The following is a 27,622-nucleotide window of genomic DNA, read 5'->3' as shown; positions in this document are numbered from 1 at the left end:
TTTTTATCTATCAATATCTACCCGATCCCATATCTAAAAGTATTTGGTTCCACCTTTTTTTTTAACCACGAAATTTCCTTATTTCCTCATTTCAGATCGTACTACTCCATTGGGGATCCATGGGATAAGCAGTGCAAAAACTTATTCTAGGGAAAGTAAATATGATAATATCCAGCGCTACGATGGGCCTCGTGGCGCCAAAGCGCCGTTTATTTGCAACGCATCTCAGACGCTAAAAGCCAAAGAGATAGAATAATAATAGTAGTAGCCGCAGTCGCAGCGGTGGGCCAGTGCCAGGGCCAATACCAGCACCAGCACCAGCACCCTCCCCCTTCCGAACGCCACCCGCCCCCACCCACAAATGAGGAGGGGTGGGCAACGACGGGCCAACAACAGGTTGAGGAGCACATACATAGGCAAAAGCCCACAACAAAATCAAAAGCAAATGCCTGAGCAAAGGCAAAGGCAAAGGCAAAAGCAAAAGCAACAAAAACACGACAAATAGAAAGAAGCAGACAAAATAAAACAGAGAAAACCACCAAAACCGCAGAAACAACAAGCAGAGAAGCCACCGAAAGAGAGCGGCAGACCAACCGACCGACCGACCGACAGGACCGACCGGGCAGGCGTGAGAGTAAAAGAGGGAGAGAGTAATCCAATCAAAAACCAAACACAAACGCAGCAGAGCAGCAGAGCAGCAGCAGCAGCGGCAACGACAGCAAAATGTTACAAAACTCGAACGCAGCTGCAGCGGCACAGGCAGCGGCGCAGGCTGCATCGGCCGTGGCCACACCATCGACTGCAGCAGCAGCGACAGCAACGGCAGCAGCAGCGGCGGCAGCGGCAGCAGCAGCAGCGGCAGCGGCGGCGGCTAATAATGCTGCAATTGCCGCCTCATCCATACAACCGAAGCTGATTGTCATACGAAGGCGTCCGTATCAGGGCTTCGGCTTTACGCTGCGTCACTTTATTGCCTATCCACCGGAAGATGATGGCAACGCAGCAGCGGCCGCTGCGTCGGCCGGCGTCACCAGCTGGTCACAGGTGAGAAACGGTGGGAAAGGGAACAGGGAAGACCTTGCGAAAGGAAACGAAGAGAGCGAGCGAGTGATTGAAAGAGAGCGCCGACTGCGCTGGCGCGCCGGTCAAGCAGAGAGGTGCAATTAGTCATCCGACTGCCGCTGCCCGTCCACTTTTGCTTTTTTTTCTTTCCTTCTTTCTTTCCCGCATGCAAATTTCGTGTGACAGAGAGGGAGAGCGTAAACAGGCTTGCAGGGAGTAAACTTTCAATGCTGGAACACAAACTCTTCTGCCGGCTCTGATGACGACGCGCTCTGCGACGCGCGTTACGTGAGCGGCGGCATCGGCAGCGGCAGCGGCAGCGCACGCGCGACTTATTCAAATTGCGACTATTTTGTGTTGCTTTCTTTTTGCTTTTCATTTGCGAGCGACGATGCCTTACAGCATCGGGCATATGCGGCTTATCAAGAAGTTTGCCCAGGTACCCATTTTGTGCGGATTAATATAAATATTCGGGATTATGTTATTCTTCTTATTATATCGAAGCAGAAGAAGATCCATTGAAAGGGTATTTCGAATGGACGGAATCCATATTTCTCTGCTCATTCGGCTTTTTTTTTTTGTATTTTGTTTTTGCACTAATTTGCGTTTTGTTTGTGCTTTTTAATATTGAAAATCATAGCCCCCGCTCTTGCTCGCTCTTTCTCTCTCCCGACACTCTCTTTAAGCTGCCGTTACACGATACCTTTTCCACCGACGCTTTTTTGTGGTCTGTAAGGGCTTTTGAGTATTACAAAATATAATATTATTTTTGATCGATGGAGTGGAAGGTTTGTTTTGCCAATCGATGAACAAAGTGTCGGTGGAAAGCGTATGATGAAGCTGGATCAGCGGCACGCTCTCTCGATCCCAACGGCGGGGCTCGGCTCTCGCTCTCTCGGGATCGCGCGCGCTCTCTCTCTCTTCGCGCTATCCGCTCTCCTGGGTGAATGTGTTGTTGTTGTTGTTTTCGTTTCACGATTTATGTGCCTTAAACTGTTGTTGTTTTCTCTCTGTTTTCTGCTTTTTGGTCTTCATTTCTTCGTCGCTTGTGTGTAGGAAGCATCCACTGGAGGTGGCAGCAACAGCAACAACAGCAACAGACACAGCCACAGCGGCAGCAGCAGCAGCAATAGCAACAGCAACAGCAACAACAGCAACAGCAACAGCGCTGCTGCCGGAATGGAGCCGCCACCAACATCACCGACATCGCTGCCGCCATACCAGGTGAAAGCGATGGAGACCATTTTCATCAAAGAGGTGCAGGCGAACGGACCGGCCCACTATGCGAACCTCCAGACGGGCGACCGAGTGCTGATGGTCAACAATCAGCCGATTGCGGGCATTGCCTACAGCACCATCGTTTCGATGATCAAGCAAACGCCGGCGGTGCTCACGCTGCACGTTGTACCCAAGGAATGCGATGTGCTACAAATGGTGAGCAGAAGATGATGATAAATATATAGATATATATATATATATTCTATGTATCTAATCTATTACCCCTTATCTCTCACTCTCTTTCGCTCTCTTTCTCTGTAGCACTATACGAGCATTGCCCATACGCCGGAATCGAATCGGTTGACAATGTCAACGCACTCGCCATCGCACGGGCATGGGCATACGCTGCTGGCCAATGGAACGATCAATGCCTCCTCCGCCGCCGCCACCACAATCCAAAAATCCACATTTCCACAACAACAACAGCAGCAACAACAACAACAACAACAACAACAACAACAACAACAACAACAACAACAACAACAGCAGCAGCAGCAACAGTTGATCTCATATCCCGCTGTGGCTGCCACATCATCGCCGGCATCCTCGCCGCATCAGCATTCACATACGTATCCGCATTCGCATTCGCATCCGCATCCTCTTCAATCACATCCTTCACATGGACATGCACCGTCCCTGCATGGCGGTAGTCGATCTGCCAGCATTAGCAGCACCACCAGCGGAGGAGTCGTCTCCATGAGTCATTATCATCAGCAGCAGCAGCAGCAGCAGCAACAACAACAGCAGCATCATCATCGTCATCCGGCTCTCAGTGGCGGCAGCAGTAGCATTGATTTCGGTGATATGGCCCTCGGCCTGCGTCAGCATCCGCATCAGCATCAGCATCTCTATCAGCAGCAGCAGCAGCAGCAGCATCATCATCATCATCAGCTGCTCTCCACCGGCGGCGGCAGCAGTGGCGCCTTCATGCGGTAAGTCAATAAACTTGGTTGTTCCCACCCACTCCCCCCTACCCACACAAATGAAACAAAGAATATTTGGATTACATCAGATTTTTAATCTAGAAACAGATTAATTTTGAAAAGCACTAAAAATTGTAACGCCAGAGCCTGCCAAAAAAGAGGAAGAGGGAAAAGAGTTACAAAGAAATTAAGCCTTAACAATTGGTCCTTACCTGAATTATAGAGAATTTAATAAGCCTGCCATAGAGCCCCTGAATCCAATCAATTTTGAATAAGAATTGGGATTTAAGGATGCAACATCATGCCATCGAAATGCTTAGCAATGGGAATGGATACCACAAAGAAAGCATAGCTCTTGATTATGTCCCAGACGAGCGGTTCGTTGTACAGGACACTGAAAATAAAGCAAATCTTGCGAACACGGTTCGTCAGATCAGTCATATTGCGGCTGTACTGTAAAGAGGGAAAAACAAAACTAAGACGGAGCCAGTCTTCTAATTGATATTCTTGACCCTTACTTGCTGGTGGACTTTTGGCTAATTATTTGTAATTTGTATTATTCGTATTTTGTGTATGAATTGTTGTGTGACTGAGCCAGAGACAGAGAAGTGTTGTGGTTTGAAATATTTATCAGAGATTACTTGATTATCCAATTCCCAAACAACAACAGAAATTAATTGAATAAATATTTGGGCAAATTAATGGATAGTCATCATTATCCAGCCAATGGCCATTGAGTTTCGAGCTCAGTTCCAAGAAGGATGTGTGGCATTGGATCTCTGGCTGGAAAGTGTTAAATTTCAATGTGACATCTGGCCTCTGAATGGCCTTGACAAATATTTAGCCACAAATTGGTATTGTAATTTTGATTGAGCATTTCCGAATAATTGAATAAGTACTCGGAAGCAGGCACATTAGAGAAAATTTCAGCAAGAGAGGAGCATGATTGCTATCAGAATACAAGAGCATAAAAGTTGGCATTAAATAGGATTAAAAAGGAACTATTTCTACCAAGAATACAGAGATCTATGCATGTGGAAATGTAAGGAACAGCGATGGTGATGCATATAAATTTCACAATTCGCTGCAAAAATTTCCTATAAGTGAATGGCATACATTCGTTACAAGTGATCCCAGTGTTTGTTACAATGAAATCCCATAAAGATACGCAGATGTTTGTGTTTTAAATGTATATACACCGTATAAAACCGTGTAAAAAAAGACAGTGATCGAATACGCAAAAAAAACCGAAAGAGAAACAAATATGTACATATTCTCTTTTTGCTCTTTCTGGTTTTCCTTTGGTTTTTAACCGTTTTGTGAGCTGTGTGCGTTTTTATATATTTGTGTTGCTATTTTAAACAGTGTTAAATCGAATAAAACCGTGTAGAAACTTAAAAAATTTTAATTTTCTAACCGTGTTATTTCAAAACCGTGTAAAAAAAGAACATGTAAAAAGAGAATTAGGTATATATCGGAATAAAATACAATACTATGGTATGTGTGAAGAGTCATTCGAACATCGAATGGCAGTACATTCTAGAGGTGTCTAAACAAGTGTCTTACAACCCATGAATTTGAATGACGCAGTCCCCGGTTGTTTGTCGGGCGTGTCATGGCAGAAGTCCCCACCACTCAGGACACTGTCATTCACGATTCAGACAGGTTTCATTGGAAGACAGGTTCCAAGAAAGACGCATCTTAGTATTTATATATTTTGAGTCTTCAAGTGGCAACCATTGTTTAAACGGCTGTTCCAAAGGGTATCCATGAACTGTAAACATCTTTTGTGGATGTTTAGCGTTAAGATTTCGCCCGGATTCATTGGGAGGCTGGCACTTCAATGTAGAAATATTTCTGCATTCAGTATTCCTCTGTTCGCCAGATAACTAAAATTTAAATTAAATTATTATTAAGATTTCTGTTATTAAGGCATGTGAAAATGAACAAACTTTTTGCATGAATCCTGTGGCATCACTCCTCCTGCAGTCGCAGATATGTGCATGTGTGATTTATGGATGGCCAGTCGTCTGTTGAGCCATGAAAAAAGTGGCCAAAACCAATCAGAGCTGAAACAAAAACAAGCAAACTCTCAATACACGAAATGTTTTTCGCAATTTCTGGAAGGAGGGGAAAAAGAGCAGAGAAAATCAGGCTGCTGATGAGCTAAATGACATTATTAATGTCATAACAACAGTCCAACGAGAACGGAACGGAACGGACCGGAATGTAACGAACAATGCGAATAATTAAAGACAATTGTAAATGGAAGACTGTACGAAATGCATCAGACCCACAAAACCCTGGTCACTGGATTCTACTGCCGCCAGTGAAGTCCAGTTTTTTGCTTTGTTTTTTTCTGTGGAAATAATTTATATGAGGGGCATACATCCCCAACCCCCAACACCCATCTATCGCCCATGGAAATTATGGAAAATCCGACAAAATATGTTGGGGGTCTGTCTCTGTGTCGCCCCTCCCTTCTGATTTGTATTTTTTTTTTTTTTTTTGGGTGATTTCATCAGAATTTCTCTTCAAACGAGTACTCTCATCTCTCGTCTCTCGCCTGGCATACATACGAGTATTTTCCAACCATTGTTTTCCCCATCGCATCTGTACGGAATGAACATTTATATGCCATGCGTGTACATTTGCCTCTGGTATGTATATTTCATTCTATATATGGTCAGGGATGGAATAAATCCGACTCCAGGCTTCAAACCAAAAGAACAACAAGAACATATAGAAGGTAATTGATTAGTTGAGGCATAAACAGAAAATTGATTGAGAAAGAAAGCATAAAACAGGAAACTTCTAGTCAGAATCTCTGGTTTAAATACTGGAAATGATATTCCAGTCCCAGAAGCAAGTCTTAGTACGAGGGAGGCTCTTGGAAACCGCTCTTCGGAACCGCTGCACATCGTCTCTCCATAGATCGGACAAGGTCGTACTCACCTTTGGCGCTAACCTTTACCAACTACTCCTCTCCTTCGTTGTTCACGGTTTACATTTATCTTTGCTGTGAAATTTGTCACGTTTTTCTCTCAATGTGGCTTTTTTCTCCCGTCCAAACATGATGTGTGGCGTGACGTAGAGCAGAGATAGAGATTGCTCAATGGCAAAACTTACTTTCTCCAGAGCATCGGTACGTGTAGAACCAAGCGAATGGGAAAGGAGGCATACAATAGTTCCTCCTGCATGGCATAAATAATACTCGTAGATCTTCCACAAAAGAACGATCTACAATCGGTTGAGGTCCGAAAAGCTCTCGGTATGCTTTTACCTAAGCTGACAAAAGGGTTTGCTAGCGAGTGTCTAGTAGAGCCCTGCATGAACGGGCGAACGAATCGACTCGTTGGGATTCGGGGACTCGCTTCGAATCGCTCGCCCAAAAGGGACTGAACGAAGCAGCTCAGATCCGAACAAGAGAGAGCATAGAGAGAACGAGTAAGCAGTACAGAGCACCCTCACAATACCAATCTCCATGTGTGCAATAATGTTGGACATGCGATGAGTTCTCCGTAGTGGGTGTCGAATCCCTGCAGAAACATGTTAACGATTCATATTCGGTTTCTAGGGATTCGGGGTGATTCGAACGCATTAAAGGGGAACGGGTATAGCTGTGATTCTATGAATAGTGGTGACACTCGGCCCATAAATGCCTGTGTGTGTGAATGGCAAATGGTCTCCTTTTCTTGTCGTTTTCCATCCACTCTTTCGAGCTGTCACTGTACGCAAAATGTGACCGAAACAAAGTGGTCTAAACAATTTCCCACTTATTCATTTTTCACGTCCATCAACCATGCTAAAGGGGCTCCAATGTGAGATTTGTGTGTGTTTGTGAGGCCCCGTGGTCGTTGTCGCATATGAATTATTGAGAATGAATTATTTTAATATGCAAAACGCAATATCGAACATTTTTCACCCTTTTAGCGACCCTCCTACCCCGTTCCCCTGTGCCCCTGGCCATAATCCAATGGCCCTGCCGTCGTCGTCTCACATTGCGTATACGCAGCGTTGTTGCATATGAATATGAATAAATAAATCAATTAATATACAGTAAAAAGTGCAGCAACAAAAGCAATAACACAACTCATTGACTAATGAAGAAAGAGTCAGTTCATAGAGAGTCGCAGAGGGGGAAAGGGAAAGAGAGAGAGAGATAAAAGCCACTGCAATACCTTGTACAGAAATCGGAGTGTAAATGGATATACCCGATACTCGACACCGACACTGGCACCCCACCCGAAAGCCCCAGTATTTCGCCCGAACAATACACAATAACAATAGCATTTTTTGTATATTATTTTTTTTTGTAACTTGCCGACGCGCGTCACACGAATATTTGCTACCGCGCGCGCGCGCGTTTGTTCCTCTATTGTTAAACAATTACGAGAAATATTTAATTGAATTTTGTATGGGCGACGCACAAAAAAACAGAATCAGTGGGGAATCAGGGCAGAAGAAGCGCAGAAGAATCTGACCAGAGGACGAAGCAGTTGAAGCGGACAGAAGAAGCAGTGAGATCTGCCAGAGAACGAAGCAGTGGAAGCGGACAGAAGAAGCAGTGAGATCTGCTAGAGGAAGAAGCAGTGGAAGCGGACAAAAGAAGCGGTGAGATCTGCCAGAGGAAGAATCAGTCGAAGGAGCAAGAACAAGCAGTGGGATCTGGTGAGAAAAAAGGGAAGCTAATCTGTATCTGGCAGAGAAATCAGAATGATCGGATAGAAGAAGCAGGTGGAATCTGAACGAATAGAAGAAGCAGTATATTCATGGAATACAAAGCAGTAGCCGGCATCTGACAGAGGAACAAGCATGGATATCAGATACATACGATACAGTAAATCGTTCTTTATTTTACCGATCTTAAGCAAAAGTCATACATTTGCTGAGGAAATATTTTCCATGTAGAGGGGCACTAGGGAGGACTATACGTCGTACTTACCTGTTGATGATGCTGGCTTTTGGCGGTGGAAAGTGCAACATCCAAGCAGTTCAGGCTGTGTTTAGCAAGCAGTGGATTGTGCTAGAGATAAGAGAATCCGTGCAATCAAAGCAGTTCAAGAAGGCAGAACAAACACTGCCGCCGAATAGAAGCAGTGCTGACGGGCAGAAAATTGTGCAGCGGAAGCGCCGACAGAGGCAGTGACTGCAGGCAGCAACAGTGGCAGTGGCAGCAGCAGAGGCAGTGGCAGAAGCAGAGGCGGTGGCAGCAGTAGCAGCAAGGAGGGGGCATACATCGGTCAAATCATTCGGCTATCAACCATGAGAGGGGCGGTATTTCGTTGGCACAGCGGGGGCGTCTGAGGTGCGCGGAAAGGAGATGGCAAATATAACGAAGAACCACGCCCACGCCCAGGAATGCATTCATCGAGATGTGTGCTACGACGCAACCAGACAGCAAGACACCACAACAGACTCTCCCATCCATTCAGAGAGAGAGAGAGAGTGAGGTTGGGAGAGAGATTTCTATACCCTGTGTGCCCTTGGGGCATATGGGTTTCAACTGTTGATGATGCACAAGAAGGCGCTCTATTGATTCCAGAGCATTACTGACGCATTACGAGCGCCAAAGAGAATCCCCGCGAATCGAAAAACAAAATACATGTCGTGTCCAACCTGGAATTTGTACCAATTGTAAGATATGGAGCTCTTGTTTAAAGGAGTAGTTCATAATAAACCACTAATCATCTCCTAAATAAAGAAAAACGAGGGGGAACGTTGTGAGTTGCTGCGGACACCGCAACTCTACGGTTATACCCGATACTAAGTCAGTATGGCTCTCCTCCGGCAGACGCCGCTAATATTTAACGACACGACAAAGAGTGCGTGCGAGAGAGACAGAAAATCAGTCTGAGCGTGACGTCGGGCGCTGCGTAGCCACTGCAAATTGATTTGTTCCTTTTGGCTATAAAAATGATCTGATCTGATCCAGATTCAGCAATCTAATAGATATGGTCATTATCTATGATTCTGCGTTTTTAGTTTTCTCAAATCTGCAATATTGTGGATGCAACAGATTTTCGTCCTTTGTGGGGGCGGATGGGGGTGGGGCGAAATTCTGAGATATACGTTTTATAGTGACATCTTAAAGGAGTGTGTGCACCAAATTTGGTTACTCTAGCCTTAATAGTCTCTGAGATTTGTGGTTGCCTCAGATTTTCGTCCTTTGCGGGGGCGGAAGGGGGTGTGGCGAAATTTGGACAGGAAACGGTCAAGGTCCGATATCACAGGAGTGTGGATACCAAATTTGGTTGCTCTGGCTTTTATAGGTTCTGAGATCCTTGAACTCATATTTTGCAATTGGCAAAACCGACCATGAAACCTGTGTGTTAGAGTGAGACAGAGCGAGAAAGAGTGAAATTGTTTTCGTGATTCTGGCTGTAATAATTATACGATCTGGTTCAGATTTTGCACTCTAGAAGATATAGTCATCTTCTACGATTCTGCGTTTTCTTTTTAGTATTTTAGTTTTCTCGTATCGTCGAAATTGTGGATGCCACAGATTTTCGCCCTTTGTGGGGGCGGAAGTGGGCGGGGCAAAGTTTTGAAATATTTTTGGAGCAGTGACATATCACAGAAGTCTGGATCCAAAACATCGTTGCTCTAGCTCTTATAGTCTTTGAGCATTAGGCGCTGAAGGGGACGGACAGACGGACAGACGGACAGACGGACGGACGGACGGACGGACAGACGGACAGACAGACAGGGCTCAATCGACTCGGCTATTGATGCTGATCAAGAATATATATACTTTATAGGGTCGGAAACGATTCCTTCTGGACGTTACACACATCCACTTTTACCACAAATCTAATATACCCCAATACTCATTTTGAGTATCGGGTATAACAAGAACCAAAATTTCTTTTATCGTTTGTAAAGAGTAAAGATAAAACCATTTGGATTATCTTTGGACACCCACCAAATCCTTTAGGCGAAAGAGAGTGCCTATTATGGCATAGTCCCAAACGTATATGTTGTCAAATGTTTGTCCCTACATTAAGATGGGAATTGAGACGAGCTCCGATTGAGTTTGGAGTAGCCGTCGTGCCCTTCGGCACGTGTACTTCAGGGGCACCAAGTACGAGCTCGCAAGTACATACGCGATTATAAGTACGAGTAAGTATTTATTAACATGGGTACAAACAGATGGATGTACTACACTGTACAGTACTCGCACTCGTATCTTATGCGCATATGTAAGTAGGTATCTAGATAATTGTATAATGGCAACACGTTTTTCTTGTGCCTGGATCCACCGTCAACTTTTTCGCTGCTGCAGAAGTTGTTGCTGTTGTTTTGGGCTTCACGTTGGCCTTGCCCCTGCCGCTGCCTTGTCCCAAACAGAAGTTGACCTTCAATATGGAATACTCGCACTTGTGTGCTGCTTGTGTGCGGGTACTTTGAGTACTTACACACAACTGTACCGCTCTATAACGCATTATCCTTCCACGTGCATTCATTCGTTTTTGTTTGAGCATTTATAACTCGACTGATTGATTGATTGATTGATGGGTGTCGAAAATGTCGACACCCCAAAAGCAGAGCAGCAGAAGAGCAAAATCCATAACAAAATTTCCACAATGCGTGTGGCACATGCATGTGCGCCCACAGTGGCATGTGTGCCCCTCTTCCACCTCCTCCTCTGGATGCGATGCGGTGTATCTTGTGCAACAAAATGTCAAACGCATCTTTTGTCGACAGCATGGAAAAGCTGCCTAATTAGTTATCGATACGAAACCACATGTCAGGTCATCTCTTTCTTTATTTAGTTAATCATTCGTGAATATTTCTACTACCGATGGGTGATGCTGCATGTCGCGTGATTTGGTTTTCTTTCTCTACTTAATGTTTCCTTAATGATACATCAAATGATCTTTGATTGATCTGGGATTAGTTCTGTTATTCCACCGATAGGTGATGCTGCAAGTCGCGTCATTCGGTGCATTCGTATTTTATTTGCATGGAAAATTTATATGAATATTTGTTCATTCATTTATTTATTTAATGCAAATTCCATTTAAAAATCACTCAACCAACTGCGACAGCTGTGGCATTTGGGGGCTTAAGGATTTTTCTAGATTTTTCACCTGAAACGAAGGACCGGCTATGGGAATGCCAAGGGCTTTTCGAGTTCTACAGAAATTCCTTCTCGTTGAGTGGGATCTCTTCCCCTTGCAGCCCACTGTGCATTATTACAAATTTAAATACTTGTTTTTGCATTGACCATTACGTATACGTATACTCGAGTATTGGGTATTCTACCCCCTAGCCACACCTTGTGCCACTCCACACTCCACACTGCACTGCACTACATCCACATTCCATTCTCTCTCGCTCTGCATCCATTCCCCACTAGCACTGGCACTGGCACTGGCACTGGGCAAATAAATAAACAAAGTTAATGGGGGTGGAGAGGAGTACTGGGTCGCCCAGTATTTGGCCAGTCAGTCGGTGGACACTGATAGTGATTCCCGAACGAGCAGTAGATGTCGCCTGCTGCATATCGCCGGCTCTCGCCCATCCTTCTGTTGTGCAAAAACCCATTCTGTGGGCAGTTGTCACACTCCTCTTTCTTTCACTCTTAATATTTATTTATCTTTTTATTGGTTATAAAATATTAAAAAAAAAAAATAAAAAAAAATAAATAAACCCACAAAGAAAGAACGAAATCAAGAAGAAGAAAAAACGAAAGATGAGTGGCAAAGAAAAGCGAGCTTCGGTCGGGTGGCCTAGGGATGGGGCACTGGATAGGTGGGACAGTAATGGGCGAGCACGCGCCTCAGAGGAAACCACATGGTTAACATTGACCTAAAATGAAGGTAAATCTGTGATTTGGTAACCGAAAAATCATTGTAAACTAATTATGTTCTGAAGCCAGATCATTCAGGGAATAATCATCTGGGACATCTATCTAGTACTATCTAGATATCTATCAATAAACGTGTGGTTTGCTGTATCAACGAGTAACGAGTACATATATTAATAAGAGCATCCATGAACTAGTACCAAATATATCAACGAGTGCATCTTTCAATGAGCAAATCTATCAACGAGTACATCTATTAACGAGCACATCTATCTAAGAACGAGTATATCTTTCAATCTATCAACGAGTATCTATCAACGAGAACACACAAAGAGTATCTATCAACGAGTATACACATACATACTTTCTCGCTATGGCTTTCTCATAAGGATGATCGGTTAACATTTTTTAACCATCAAAATTGTGAAAACTGTATCATAATTTTCAGATAACTATCATGCATTCATATATATATTTTATTGATTGCCAAAACTTGTGTGTGTGTGTGTGTGTGTGTGTGTCCTCATCCTCATCTGTTGAATAGCTTTCGAGTGGCTTTAAGTAGATCAAATTTACGTGTGAGGGGATGAATGGCGTGGAATGGGAACCGTATGAACTACGACGAGTACAAGTACGACGACGATGAGATTATATGCGCAAATGTTATATGAGAAGTCCGAGTGTGGGCGTCGTGCGTTGTGGCGCCGGTTAGCCGGTTCTCGTGCTGGTTCGGGTTCCGCGATGATGATAACCCGACCCGAGCGCCCATCTCTAGCCGGTGGGTCGCCCGTACGTACGCCCGTTGTGCTGCGCTGCCCACTCAATGGGTCTCTTTCAATTGCCGGAGCTCTGAGCCTCTGCCTGCGCTGAGCCACACCATGCCATGCCACTCTGCTCTGCTTACACCTCCGCCACCGCCTCTGCCAGTCTCTCCCATTGGCAGTGGCAGTGTCTCCTCTGCTCGGGTTCGTTTATCCGCTGCTGCTGCTGCTTCTGCTTCTGCCTCGGTTCGCAGTCCTCAGTCGCGCCGTCTCTCTGCTGCTTAATATGAATTTCATACATGCACACACAAAGCCAATTTCTGTTTATTTTTTTCTCGTATTTTTTTTTTTTTTTTTTTGTATTTTTGTATTTATTATTTTTTTTTTTTTTGATTTTAGTTTAGCTGCATGGACTCTGCGCTGTACTTTAGTTTAGTCGACAACGGCAAGCGGAGCGCGCAGATTTCATATTTTTGTGATTCGCGGCAAGCAAAATATTTGTTACAATTGCAGACTTTCTTTTTTGTTTTTTTTTTTCTTCTTGTATTTTGCCAACTATTTTGTATTCTTTTGATTGGGTCGGGTTGGGGGATCTCTTGTGAGTTTATTTTGCGCTTATATTTGTTGTTCCATCCATTTGTTTGTTTATAGATTTCCTCTCGTACTCTTTGATTTATTATGCTATGCAAATACCGTGCTGATTGCCTTTTGTTTGTTGAAGTGATAAAAGAAAAAAGTGTGATCAAAGAGGAAACAGAAAAACCCCACAGGAAACCACCAGCTTCAGAGACCTTGAAATATACATACACTAGAATATACATCAGATACAGATCAAAAGTTCAAGTGTTTTCCAAAAAATCAACACCATCCATTTAGGACACACGCTTTGAATTCCTAACGACTGAATGGAAAGGAGACCCAATGATCTTCTCCCAATGGTTCTTAAAGGAACTAAAAATGAATCCTGAAGATCAATCAGATCCATAATAGTGGTCCTCCAGATGATCGTCAGTCATTGTTATTGTTCCTGTTGTGTTCCAGATCATTTAAGAATAACTAAATATTTGAACTTTTCGTAAAAAACAAACGTCCAAATCCATCCGTCCATTGATTCAGTCAGTACAGTCCATAGCGAAGTGTCGTACGGGTACATAGAGGGTCTACAATGTCTACCGAACAAAAGAGCTCATCCTCGAAAAAAAGGTTAGAATCAAATGGTTAAAATCAGTTGCAACGATCATCATTCTCAGTGGGGGATCGATCATGCACGTATTCTCTATTGCTCTATGGGGGCGGAGAGGCGCAATCAAGTGATCATCTTCTGTGCTAGCTCTTTTGCACTCAGCTTTTACCGATCGATACTTTGGGAGAGCCTCACAGCTGATCTTTTGTTATGGCGGGAGAGAGTATCAAGCGATCCCTCTCTCACTCTCATCGTTTGCATCATTGGGCTGATCGAGAGAGTGAGAATGAATGCATCTAGTGATCAATGTCAGCTTTTACCCATCTTTCAATGCTTTGCTGGGAGATTGTGTTAACCAGCTGTTAATTGATCTTGCTCTCTCCTTCCCGCTCCGTCCTTTCATAGAGAAGAGTTTCGCGGGACGGACAGGGGGTCACACTAGCTGGGATTCGTTTGAGTTTCCCTTTCAAAAGGAAGAGCCGGAGAGAGAGGGAGAGGGAGAGGGAGGGGGGGAGGACAATGGGCCAATTGAGGAATTGCTGTCACTGCAGCGCTGCTGCTTCTTCAGCTGACGCAGACGTCGCAGTTTCAATAGCGGCAACAGCGGCAGCGAAATCGATATCAAAATCATTCACACCGAGTATCTGATTGTGTCGGAAGGGCGGTTGGGGTTGGGGCCATGCCATGTGTGTTTGTGCTATTGACAGGTTCCCCCCCACCACCCACCTTTGCGCCCTTTTGTTGCTTATCAAATGTGTCAACAATTTTTTTATTTATGACTTGTTAATTGCAAAGAGTCGCAAGAGAGTCCGCAATCGTTGGCAAAACGCAAATCAGACAATAACCGATGACAAAAGCAACAGCAATGAGCGCAAGAGGCCCAACAATGGATAGGTTCAGTGTGCAACACACTCACACAGAGAGAGAGGGAGAGGGAGAGATACAACAATCGGGCAATAAACCGCGAAATTCCACACACACACACAGATACACAGAGAGGGAGAGTGAGTGCGAGAGTGAGAGAGAACGGGATGTGTGTGTGTGTGTACGATACAGATACAGCTCATTCGCGCCGCTTGCCGCCGCCTTTCATCGATAAGACAACAACAATAGAGAGCGAGATAGAGAGTGTGTGTTGGAGAGCGAAAGGAAGGAAGGAAGGAAGGAAGGAAGGTAAATGCTAGAATGTTAGAATCTGGAAAAGGACGCGAAGTGTGGGTGTGGTTGAGGGCGGAATCAAATCGAAGCGAATTGAATTGAATTGTACATGTAAGAGTCACACTTGTGTCAATGCTTCGGTGGATCATACGGATACGCATTCGTACAGTCGTGGTCACACGAATAGGTCCCATAGGGGACATCCGACCCATTAAGGTCAATCCGTTTCTATTGTTTGTACCACGACTTGCCAAAGTTATTTAAGGTTCAACCTGCATCCAAAATTTATTCAACATTCCATTCATATTATCTATCTTGAGTCTCAATTTTGTTGTCTTCAAAGCCCAAAGAAACCCACAATTTGTTGACGATAGCTTAAATTCATCTGGAATCAGACTTGAATGTCGCCTAGATGGAATTGTTTGCGAATCGTTGAGTCGCTTGAGTATTTTTTGAGAGATCTTTGTTTATTTTTGCATGCAGCATATCATCAAAATATTATCTCCAACATTGTTTCGATAACAGTTTCGGATTTCTTATTTTGCTGAGATTTCAAAGTGGGACAAAAGCCAGATCCTCTCTCCCTGGAATGTTTTGCCTGCTTGGCAGGACTCTGCAAGTCCACAAATATCCAATTAATCCTCAAATATATATTCTGTGAGTCCCACACAGAAACCAGAACGAACATCTAGCTTAATTTGGTCTTAATCTGTGTGCTATTTGTGTGCCCTTTGGTGTGCGCCTGTGGGGGTGTAGTGGAGCATGTGCATAGATTATAATTTTAAGCATGCACACGCACCAACACTCACGCATAGGCATTGACTGGGTTGGAGGGAGAAAAAGCGCGCAGCGCACCCTGATCCAATGAATTTACCGTTGGAACCGAGTACCTGCTGCTGCTGCTGCTGCTGCTGCTGCTGCTTCTGTCGCTGCTTGCATTCGCTGGCAGCAGCTACTCCTATTCCTGCATTGCTTTTCTGCCTGCGCTACCTGTGCTGGCACCTATTCTGGCTCTATTCCTCTCTCACCCACTGCCTACTCATATTTCATGGCACTGATTCTCTCTGGCCGCTGCCTTCTGTTATTCTGCCACTGATTCTCTACCGGCATCTGCCAGCGACTGGCTGCCGCTGCACTTCTGCCCTTGACTCTATCTCTCTCTCTCTCTCTCACTCTGCACTTCTCCCACTCTACCTTTCTGTTGGCAGTCGTTGCTTCCCTCTCTTCTGCTCTCTGCCGGTCCTCTGCCCTGATCCACTTTATGCCTGCATTCCGCTGCCGCTGCTGCTGCTGTTGCTGTTGCTTTACTTCTGCCGCTGCTGCTGTTCGGCCGCTGCTTGTGTGCTCCTGCTGCCGATGCCTCTCTGCCTGCTGCTATAGGTGGCACTGCCTGCCTGCCTGCTGTTGTAGGTGGCTCTGCCGTTTCCTACTGGTATTCTGTCACTGCCTCTGCTGCTGTCACTTCTCTTTGCCGCTGCCCTGAAAGCTAGGCAATGGAAATGTATGCAGTGGGGACAGAGATGGCGCTATTCTATTATTTTGCGACTTGAAATATGATCCAAATATGGGAGAAATAGGGGAGATAGCAGCAGCACCACCACCACCAACAGAAATAGTGAGAGTGAGAGTGAGAGGGAGACGCAGAGATAATTCTATTCATTACCTTTTGACCTTGACCGTCATCGGTAGTCTGTCGTCCTTCCTCCATTGGCTTTTCAGTGTGGGAAAGGCTTTTAGAAGCGAAATTGAATTAAATATCCTTCCTAGAAAACACACACACACACACACATGCGCGTAAGACGACCTGCAAACTATTTATAGAACTTTGAACTTTCATTTCACAACCTCTGATGTGCGGCATAGTCCTCAGGTAAGGGAGAGAGAGACAGCGTACGTTGAGAAGAGACGTGGGTGCCTGTGGAATAGTTAAACTAATTTGCCACTTTCCAGTGCATAACCGCACGCAAATGTTTCTATGCTCTCAATCTGCCTTTGTTTCGCCCCCTCTCTCTCTCTCTCTTTCGTTCCCTTTCCCCCCGTGTGTCCTGCCACACTGCTGGCATCCTTGTGTCGCATGAAATTGAATTATTTTTGCTGCTTCTGGCAAAATCTAATTTGTTTGGCTTTTTGCACAGTTTATTAGGGGCCAGGCCCCACTGTAAGTGTAGGCGAGGGAGAGGGAGAAAGATATGTGTCATTTACTACAGTGACAGACAGAGAGAGAGAGAGAGAGAGAGAGAGGGGGCCCGTGGGGGGTGGGGCGTGAAAGTGCACTGCAGGTCCGCGAGTCCTGGTCATGGTCATTAGCTCGGACACGAGCCGCAATAGGAAAAGCGTGTAATACCTGGGCAGAGCGGCAGCTAGGACCCTTGTGGGATGTGCATCCCCATCATTCCCCTGGGGCTTCGGGTTCGCCTGTCCCTTGGGCCTCCTGTCTCCTGTCGTCTGTCGCGTCTGTCATGGTCATGGCCAACAAAGTTGCATGTGGTCCAAAAATTCGTCCAGTTAGGGGAGGGGAGGGGAGGGAAAGGCACAGAAAACCCCACTCCTGCAATGGAAAACAATGTTTCCTCGAATGTTTACATCCTTAATTCCTTAAGGGTAATGCATGAAATATGGAGTATAGATTAATATCGATATCGATCGATAACAAACTTCCATGTGATTCGGTATATTTTGCGTATATTTTTAATACCAGGTTTGCCCTGGATTCATGATAAAACTACTTCCATAATATCTCCCTAACAAAGATAGTATCTCTCTAGAAAAATATATGTACCAATATGGGTTTTATTAAACCTATCCGCAAGATCTTTAAAAAGGAATCACATTGAATCAATGCCTCTGGAGTCCATAAGAATTAGAGACAAGGAGGGAAATTGTTGCACATTTGCATAGTCCATCCATAAAACCATCAACCATGGGTGTACCCTGCCTTCTGCCTTCAAAGTTCTTGCAAAAGTAAAACTTCGCAAGCGAGGGGCGGCACGGGTCTTATCGAAGGAAAGCAGAACTTTTAAACCAGAATCAGACACAGAAGCAGCAGTTTGTGGTGTGGTGGTGCCTGTCGCGAAACTAAAACTAAAAAGTTTTCACAAATGTTTTCACCAATTACGTACCGCCGCCTGGTATTGGTATTCGGTTCGGGTTTGGGATGCATGCCACAAGCCAGCACCGGCACCTGTTTTGTTCTGGGGGCAGAAGCACCAACAGAGCGAAATCTGTTGCATTCTGCCGCGGGAATAGGCCCTTGAAGTGTTCTACATGCCCCATCGGTCGAGCAGTTGCATCAGTCCCCGTCGAGGTGTCCGAACGGAAGCCAATCAAAGTCGAATTAATGTGCAAATGCACAATACTCGTTGTTGTGCATAGAAAAGTGGATAAAAAAAAATTTATAAATTTATTAATAAGGGGGCGTGGCAATTGGTGGTCTTGATGGCCTTAAAGTGTGTGTGAATGAAAACGGAATTCGAAAATTTGGCAATCAGCAGAAGAGAGCGTGACCAGCATGCACGATCGATCGATCGATCGATGGATCGATCGGAGGGGATTGCGCATGCGTCCATCGTATGACGACAGCACGCCCTCCGCCGAACCCCCCTTTGGCATGGCACGTGCCACAGCAGAGACATTTGGTGGAGGGGGGAACACTCTATTTGGTTGACTGCCAATTTGGATCTCCTGTCGCGGATCGCTGATTCAATTGACAAATATTTGCCATGAAACTAAGGCGGCTAAGGCTTCGAAAACCAACCAGACTTTCAGGGAGATACGATACTTGCCGGGGGGCTTTATTCAAGCCCCGAAATGCCCCGAAGAGTTATCCCTAGATATAGATAGTTGGACGGTTAGCTAGTTGTAAGCACTAAATATGTTTGTTTTGGTTTTTAGTGGCCGGATATGTGCTGAATGCTGTGCTGCACTGCTTTGGACAGAGTGGCATCTATAGATTGCCCGATCCCATGCGGAGGTGATTGTGAATCCCACAGATAGACACACGAACACATCCTATTGCTCTTGAACCATTATCCTGGATATCCTGCATATGTTTCTAACCAAAGACTTACACATTCTCTCCCCCGTTTTCTCTTGTGTGTTTCAGTGCCAATCAACCGCCGAATCTAACAGTATTATCAGGAACAGGCTCGATCACGGCCACCTCCTCCAGTCCCACGCCCATTTCACGCCAATCAAAGTCCGGCAGCGCCCTAAATCAGGCCCTGTATGTGAGCCATGGCTCAGCCCCAGGCTCTGGTGGTGGCGGTGGCGGCGGCGGCGGCAGCGGCAGCGGCAGCGGCGGCAACGGTGGGGGCAGCGATAACAGTGACCTGATGATCCGGCTGAGGGAGTCCATCAAGCAGAAGGAGGAGTTCCTCAAGTCGCCGGTGCCCACCACCATCAGCTCCTCCTCCACATCCGCCTCCGGGACTAATGGGAATCAGGCACAGTCGTCGCCAGCTCAGCAGCAGCAACCGCAGCATTTCTTTCCCTCGCACACTCCTCCGGGAGTGGCAGCAGGTGCTCCCATCGCCCCACCGCCACGCGGTCGCCATCAGGTGCTCATGAAGCAGCAACAACAACAACAACAACAACAGCAGCAACAGCAGCAGGGAGTCGCCGGCAACTTCGACATGTACTATGCAGGCGGAAAACTAGTGCAACGTTCCTCGACGGTGCCCATACAGGCATCGTCCAGCTCATCCACACATTATCATCACATCACCCAGCTTCAGCATCATCCCCAGTATCAGCAGCAGCAGCAGCAGCAGCAGCAGCAGCAGCAGCACCCCCACCACCCACAACAACAACAACAACAACAACAGCAGCAACAGCAACAGCAGCGACAGGTGCAGATGATCAACAACAATGCCAAGTATTCCAAGGACTTGGACTACTTTGAGACGCTCCAAGAGACCGGAGTGACCAATAAAGTGTGAGTTTTGTAACCGAAACCAAAGAAATCCAAAAGAGGAATCTGAAGGAAAGAAAGGGTAACCATTAGACCAGAGAATATGTGGAACAACTTTCCCTCTTACTCTTTCTCTTGCGACTCTTACAGTCACTACGTTCTCCTGCACATTCAGTTGCTATGAAAGAAAAAACCTTTCCAAACGACACCCAAAAGGCGTGCGTATGGATTGAGAATAGGCTCTGAAATGAGATATAGCTTCCACTTTAGTTTTTCTGTATGAGAAACGCTCTTCTACTACTCTTCTACTCTTTGCATTGCCCACAGATTCGAACGCAAACTGGTGTCCCATATGTCAATGGGTTTCGATCCTTTCAAGCCTCTGTCGATCAATACCAGCGCCTTGGAGGCGGCATCGGCATCCACGAGTGCAGCGGCAGCGGCGGCGGCGGCGGCGGCGGCGGCAGCTTCGACCGTGAAAAAGCAGAGTGTCCTGTACGAGTCGCTGCAGCAGCATCCGCTGGCCAAGTACCAGCATCAGCAGCAGCAGCAGCAGCAACATAGCACCAACACGGTGGATGGACAGACGAACAGTCGCATGGAGCTGCACAAGGCGACGCTGGCCAATGCCACCATTGATGCCGCCGCCCCACCGTTGGTGGTTAGCAGTGAGTTCTTGGAATTTCATTTCGCAGAGTTAATTGAAATTAATTTCTCCCTCCTTTACCTCCTGTGGCAGAGTTTAGCGCAATGACGGAGCAGCAGCAGCAGCAGCAGCAGCAGGCAGGGGCCACCTTGGCGGACATTTCCGAGAGCAGCAGCGCCAGTGGCGGTAAGTCTTTACACTGCACTTTGAATACATATTACAATTCCCAGCAGTAGCTAATCCTGTCTGTTGCTCTGTAGCAGCAGCAGCAGCCGCTGCCGCAAGTGCTGGCAGCTCGAGTGCTGGTGTGATACGACGCTATAAGCCGCTGTCCTCGAGCTCCTTTGACGAGGGCAAGCCAATGCGCCGGATCTCCTATCTGAGGGCCACCAATAACGAGACCGAATTCAATCCGGATGCAGTGCCCGCTGGAGACGGTGCAACAGCAACAGCCGCGGCAGCAGCAGCAACTGCAACATCTGTGGCCACAGTTTCGATACCAATTCCAGTTGCAATTCCCATTGTGACGCCTGTGGCCGTTGTTGAGCCGCAAAAGACCAAATCCATGGTTGAGGAACATCCCGATCCCACCTACGATGTCATCGGGGGCACAGGCGGTGGCCACGAGTTTATCGAGACACCGAACGGCCTCGAGGATGTGCGTCTGTCGGCCCATGGCAGTAGTCGCCGGGCCTCCATGAGCAGCGATATGCGCAGCAGGTGAGTGTCTGTCTCCTTTGCCCTCTTGCACACATTTCCACTGATTCATCTGTCGTTCATTTAAGCATCCACGTCGACGCCGAGCTGAATGGCAAGTATGTGCCCAACGAACTGGAGGCCTTTGAGACGGAAATCGAAATTAAATCGTCCTGCATCAATGGCAAGGTAAGGCCAGGGCCAAGATTCCCACATTTTCCCACAGCTTCGATGCTTGTTAATGCTGTCCTAAAAGTGATTCTCAAAGGAGACTTTCTTTGGAACAGGAACTAGGATTTTAATGAAGTTAATGAAGCACTTTAGGGGGTCTCGTTTCCCCTATGCTCCGCTCCTTAAACCGATAGATTGAGTTCTCTGGACCCCCCCCCTTGACACGCCCTGACAGTCTCTCAGGATTTGTTCCGTAGACTCTTTTGTACGCCAGGCATAGCCTCAATCCTTTGCTGAAACTAGAAACTCCCCAAAAGCCAAACCCTAGAGATCCGCCACTGATTTGATTGATTGAATTTTGTTCTTCCGTTTCAGCGCATGTCCGAGTACCGTTCGTGGCGTCAGGTGAAGCTGGAGATCAAGGGCGATCTGCTGCGCATCTTCTCAGGGCGTCACGCCAAGTCGGAGCACAATGTAAGAAGGAATAAAACGAAGTGAAATGCTAAATCTGTTAAACCCTCTCGTTGACGTCGTTGCAGGTGATAGAACTTGATATTAGAAACTTTAAGTTCTTCGACGAGTCGCTGGACAAGAAAAAGTACTTGATACGCATGCAGTCAAAGCCATCGCCGAGCGGAGCCCATTTGGCGAGTCTCGGGAACGAGCTCAATCTGGACGATGTGCACGACAAGTTGACCTCATCGGGCAGCAGCAGCGCCAATGAACCAATGGCCGCCTCCTGCAGCAGCAGCACCGGCGGGCCCTACACGGAGATACTCTTCAAGACAAAGAACAGCAACGAGATGAAGCGACTCTTTGGGCTGCTGCAGTGGAAGGATAGCCTCAACTACGATGACAATGTGAGCACCGCCGAATCCTAGGCGATGCTGGTGTTTCCTATATTTCATACCCCATTCTCATTTGTATCGCCCCCCTCCCACAGGAGCAGCCGCAGCAGGGCAAACAATTGGCGGAGCCACAGAAAACGGTGGCCACTTCCAGCCACTATCTCGATGATGTGGTGACTGGTGGAGCCGGCGTGGATAGCTCTCCGTTGAGCTCACATTCGGGTGGGGGCATGGCGGAGCACCACCATGTGGCTGCCTTGCCCGCTGCCGCAGCAATTGTGGCCGCCACCAGTGACTCTATATCGCCGGTGATGAAGGCCCGCAAATCGTCCTCCCACAAGCATTTGCCCGACAAGGATCTGGGGTCGCCCAAGTCCAAGAACTGGAAGGATTTGCTGTTCCGTCGAGGCGGCGGCAGTGGCAGTGGCGGTGTGTCCCACCACCATACAGATCTGGCCTCGCCCTCGGCTTGCGCCGCGAAGACCTGTGGCTCCATTGGGGTCCCACTGCGCAGCTGTCCGATGTCCAAGCTGAATCCGTATGTCCCCCATCTCGTGGAGGTGTGCACCAACATTGTGGAGACCAAGGGCCTGAGTGTGGTCGGGATCTATCGGATACCCGGCAACAAGGCGGCCATTTCGGAGCTCTCGGAGCTGGTGAACACCAAGGACTTTCAGTTCGAGAGCTGTGCCATCGATGTGCGATGGGAGGATGTGAATGTGGTGAGCAGTCTGCTGAAGCTCTTCATCCGGAGCCTGCCCGACGCCCTAATGCCGGCCAGCTACTACATCAACTTCATTGAGGCCGACAAGAAGGTCGGCCTGGAGCGGATCGTTCTGCTGCGGGAGATAGTCGAGTCGCTGCCCCGTCATCCGTACGAGACGATGAAGCATCTGATACGCCATCTGTGCCGCGTCAGCGACAATTGTGAGGTGAACCGCATGGAGCCCAAGAATCTGGCCATCATCTTTGGCCCCTCGATCATACGCACGCCCAACGACACCCTCGAGACGGCCGTCAAGGACATGAAGCACCAGTGTCGCATCGTTGAGCTGCTCGTTACACAGGTGAAGCATTACCACACAACGTGTCTTGTGGCAGAGGGATCTTTGGGGGACTGGAAAACATTTAAACTTAAGCAGTTCTTAATTGTAATTGGAATATTTGTACAGAGAAGCGAAAGAGCTGCCAAAGGGCAATGCTACCATTTATCTCCTCCATACAAGTTTGTATGCTGGATATCCTTCTTGACTGTCCTTTGCCCTGCCTCAAAACATATCCTATATGTAAACAAATCTCAAAGATACTCCCATTGGGAAGCATTTCATAGCCAAATGTAATTCATGAGAAGATTTTCTTGCAGTGTGCATACGAACGCTTCTCCCGAATGTCTTACGATACTTTCGCGCCACAAACTGTACGACATATGACACACGATGGCGAGAGATTTGCCGGTTATCCTTTCCGGATATCATTTGTGAGAGCGTTTGGTGCGACGGCCTGGGGACATGTGTGGTGTTCCAGCCGCTCTTTCGAGATGCCTACAGTTTCCCACCTCTCATACCATTACGATGTATCCCTGTTGTTGGAAAGAACAAGGCGCGTTCGCCAAGGACTCCTTTCACACGTTTGCGCTCATCATTTCGACAGATTCTGATGTATTTCCAGTAGGAGGGGGGTTTTAGGGGGTTTTCTTTACCAAAAATTGTTAATTATTATTTAATTTAAATTTTTTGTTGATTACAGTACGAATACTATTTTGAGGGCGGCAATCTGCCGGATCTGGCCGATGTCAGTGGTGGCACGGCCATGGCCAGTACTGCCCAGCCGCAGCATCAGACGCAGGAGGATCAGACGAACATGCTGCTGCACAATCTATCGAAGATCGAGAGGATCACAGAGCGGGAGACGCGCACCTCCCGGTTCATTCCACAGCTGCGGCGGCGCACCCATGGCAAGCGGAGTGCCGTCAACTCGGACACGTATTCGGGGGAGAGTGTTCTGGTAAGCAGCGGTTGTCCAAGCAGCTCCACCACTAGCCACTCCACCATCACCACTAGCACCACAACTTGCACCAACCACACAACCATACATCAAAGACGACAGCAGCGCAAGGCTGTGCAGAGCATTTGTGACTTTGCTTTAATCCTGCCCGCACCTCCCGTTCCTCCCTCCCTTCACTTTCAGTCGCTGGACTACGCCAAGGTCTCGGCCAGCAGCACCAGCAGCAGCTCGACGCTGCACAGCAGCAGCAAGACAACCACCAATGCCTCCTCCTCCTCCACCACCAGCCAGAGCTACAGCCAGAGCCACAGCCACAGCACAAAGTTTAGCTCTGGCGCCGCGGCCTCGGCCTCGGCCTCGGGCTCGTCCGCTTCGGGCTCCTCGACAACAGCCGCCACCATAAAAGCGGCCGCAGTGTCCAAGGCATCATCCGCGGCCTCCTTGATAGGCACCAAGAAGCGCAGCACAATGGGCGGCGGTGTGGGGTTCCTCGGCGGGGGCTCTCGCTCGCAGACGCGCAAAGCGAGCCTGGACGAAAAGGACTCTGGGACGAGCGTCGACTCGGCCGGCAGTATGGCTTTCAGCCTCGGCCTGGGTCTGGGCCTGGGCCTGGGACATGGCAAGGAACAGCATCAGCAGCAGCGGAGCAGCGTGGACATATCCATACTCCTCACCGACGACGACTCCAGCAGCAGGCTGAGCGACACAGGTAGGTGGTCTCTTCTGCTCCTTCGTGGATGAATCTCTCTCACTGTTCCATTTAGGTTCCATGTCCCTGACTACCATTACGGATACGCTGGACAGCAAGCTGCGGAATCTACGGAGCGGCTCCGAGTCGAACGACGAGAATGGGTCGCCGGAATTCCCCAAGAATCGCCGGCACACGCTCGGCCAGCCGCTGCATCTGCACTCCGAGAACATTCCCTATGCGGACGAGTCGCCCGAGCGTCTCTTCCATCAGTTCTGCCCCCTGGATGCCCCCCACTCGCTGCACCTAAGCCGCTCCTGCACGGCCACCAACACTTTGGGCGCCGATGAGAAGCCCTCGACCATGAAGCAGGCCATGGCCATGGCTGGAGTGGCACCCCTGCCGCCCAGCCTCCTGAAGGCAGCCCACAAGCTGCAGCACTCGGCCACGGTGCCCATACACCAGATACAGATACATCCGGGTAGCGCCACGGCACCGGCCAGCGGTGCTGCAACGCCCACCAGCACCAGCACTGGAGGGGGATCCACCCCAGTGGCTGGTACACCCACCAACAGTGCTGGCGGAGCAGGAGGATCACAGCGCAATTCTGGAGGAGGGAACCTCCCCGGCAGCGGCAAGAATATGCACCTGAGATTCAGCACATCGCAGGCGTACGAGCGACATCATGGCGCTGGTGGTGGGGGCGGTGGTGTGGCCGGCTCCGAGGACGACGACTCGGAGGGCTCGACGACCAGCGATCCCAAGGAGAAGCTACTGCTGGCGGGCGAGCGACCATCGCCATCGTTTTTTCTCGAGCGCTACAACAAGAAGCGTCGAGACCATCGGCTCTTTCGCAGCGCCAGTTTCAACTGTCGCAACTACTCGACCCGACACGTGAACAGCAGCAGCAGCTCCACGCCGGTCGGAACGGCAGCGACTGTGGCCACGGTCACGGCCGCCTGCTGTCAGTCACCATCATCGGCCCTGGCCACGGGCCTGACCAAGGACGAAAAGACTGACATGAATCTGACCAAGAAGCGCCAGATCCAGAACAAGCAGAATCGATCCATCAAGCGCCGCCACACCGTTGGCGGGCCACACGACTACTCGGCCAACGGGGGCTGCACCACACACGGACATGGCCACGGCCATGGCCATGGCGGCGGTGCCCATGGCGGTCACGATCTGGCCGCCATCAACTACAACCACCACAATCGCCATCACCAGCAGCAGCTGCTCAAGGGATCCGTTGTGGTTGTCGGCGTTGGCGGTAATGGTGCCGCCGCTGCCGAGACAACCACCACAACGACAACCACCACCACGGTGCTGCGTCGCCTCGGCTCGGGAACAGCATTGGGATCGGTTTCGGGCTCGGCAACGGCTACGGGTACGGGTACTAGCGGTGTGCCTAGCGATCCGAATGTGGTGGCATTGCCAGGCGGCGGTTCTGTTTCCAGCAACAGCAGCAGCGGCGGCAACGGCGGCTCCTCGAACAGCAGTGCCAACAACAACAATTCGCCACAAAGCGATGGCAGCAATGGCAATGCAGCAGGTGGGGGAGGCGGAGGAGGAGGCAATGGTGGTGCCTCCAATGCCCCACCATCATCTGGAAGCAGCAGCAACAGCAGCACCCCCACCAATGTGGTGGCAGCCTCCGCTGTAGGAGGAGGAGGAGACCAAGTCCTAGAGGTGGGCATTCGCATCAAGAATATTAATCGCGGACGCTATTAGAGGAACGGAAGAGACGATTTGGAGCTTACAGCAGCAGCAGCAACAGCAGCAAAACACACACAGTTTAAATTAGTATTACATAATGGTTTATATATATATATATATATAGAGATATATATGTATGCATATATATATGTATGTTGTATGTATATGTGTCTATGTCTATACAAGGATCGATGGGGAGTTGTGTGCGAGAGTGGGAGTTGGTTCGCACAGAATACACGAGGAAATCTGAGACTAGAACGACTCCCGGAAGTAGACAAGAGTGCAAAGGAGTCCTTTCTATTTAGATCTTAGATCTGTTGGGCACTCTAAATGAAAGAACGAGCGAGACGCAACCCCCAAACGAATGTAAAACCACACAAAAGAAATCCTAGATAACAAAATGTTTCAGGAGAATCGATTATATTTATTCGCACACTCAAACACACACACAAAACAAAATATAAATATACTACATACATTATATGGGAACCGAGGGACAAAAAAGAACGGAGAGCGGATATACGGATATACGGACGGAAGAAACGACGAACGAAGGGATATACAGAGACAGAGATAGAGATAGAGTTAGAGTTAAAACGAAAGAGACAGCGAAAGAGCACGTAAGTGAGAGAGAGTGAGAGAGAGAGAGGAAGTGGTTGGCGGGAGCTTGAGAGATAACTATTTTGTAAACCGTATACACAGTACAGTAAAAACCATACGCATAAATAACCTTATAGTGTATACATTATATATATACCACTATATAT

General features: G+C 47.8%; 1 protein-coding gene and 1 long non-coding RNA gene across 5 annotated transcripts; one reads left to right on the top strand and one right to left on the bottom strand.

Moving 5' to 3' along the window:
* The first annotated feature begins 479 nt into the window (after window positions 1-479).
* LOC6599373 lies at window positions 480-26,973 on the top strand. 4 transcript variants are annotated; one of them, XM_026991430.1, is made up of 14 exons: window positions 481-1,044; window positions 2,119-2,496; window positions 2,602-3,272; window positions 19,280-20,110; window positions 20,414-20,754; window positions 20,826-20,918; window positions 20,993-21,452; window positions 21,518-21,617; window positions 21,975-22,073; window positions 22,139-22,459; window positions 22,543-23,514; window positions 24,194-24,451; window positions 24,635-25,160; window positions 25,216-26,973. In XM_026991430.1, the coding sequence occupies exons 1-14, from the start codon at window positions 724-726 to the stop codon at window positions 26,868-26,870; spliced, it is 7,026 nt and encodes a 2,341-aa protein (XP_026847231.1). In that variant the 5' UTR covers window positions 481-723; the 3' UTR covers window positions 26,871-26,973. The 4 variants fall into 4 exon arrangements, with proteins under 4 accessions (XP_026847230.1, XP_026847229.1, XP_026847231.1 ...); XM_026991429.1 differs by having other exon boundaries at window positions 480-1,044; window positions 20,996-21,452; window positions 24,194-25,160; XM_026991428.1 differs by having other exon boundaries at window positions 480-1,044; window positions 24,194-25,160.
* LOC113566317 lies at window positions 4,930-8,277 on the bottom strand. The gene is made up of 3 exons (XR_003409056.1): window positions 8,209-8,277; window positions 5,216-5,332; window positions 4,930-5,152 (listed from the first exon to the last, which is right to left on the bottom strand). It is a non-coding gene; the product is annotated as an uncharacterized LOC113566317 (long non-coding RNA).
* Window positions 26,974-27,622: the final 649 nt, after the last annotated feature.

The sequence above is a fragment of the Drosophila persimilis genome, unplaced genomic scaffold, assembly GCF_003286085.1.
Source record: "Drosophila persimilis strain 14011-0111.01,24,50 unplaced genomic scaffold, DperRS2 tig00000663-arrow-arrow-pilon, whole genome shotgun sequence".
Lineage (NCBI taxonomy): Eukaryota > Metazoa > Arthropoda > Insecta > Diptera > Drosophilidae > Drosophila > Drosophila persimilis.
The sequence above is the reverse complement of the archived record's forward strand: the minus strand, read 5'-3'. Positions and strand labels throughout refer to the sequence as shown.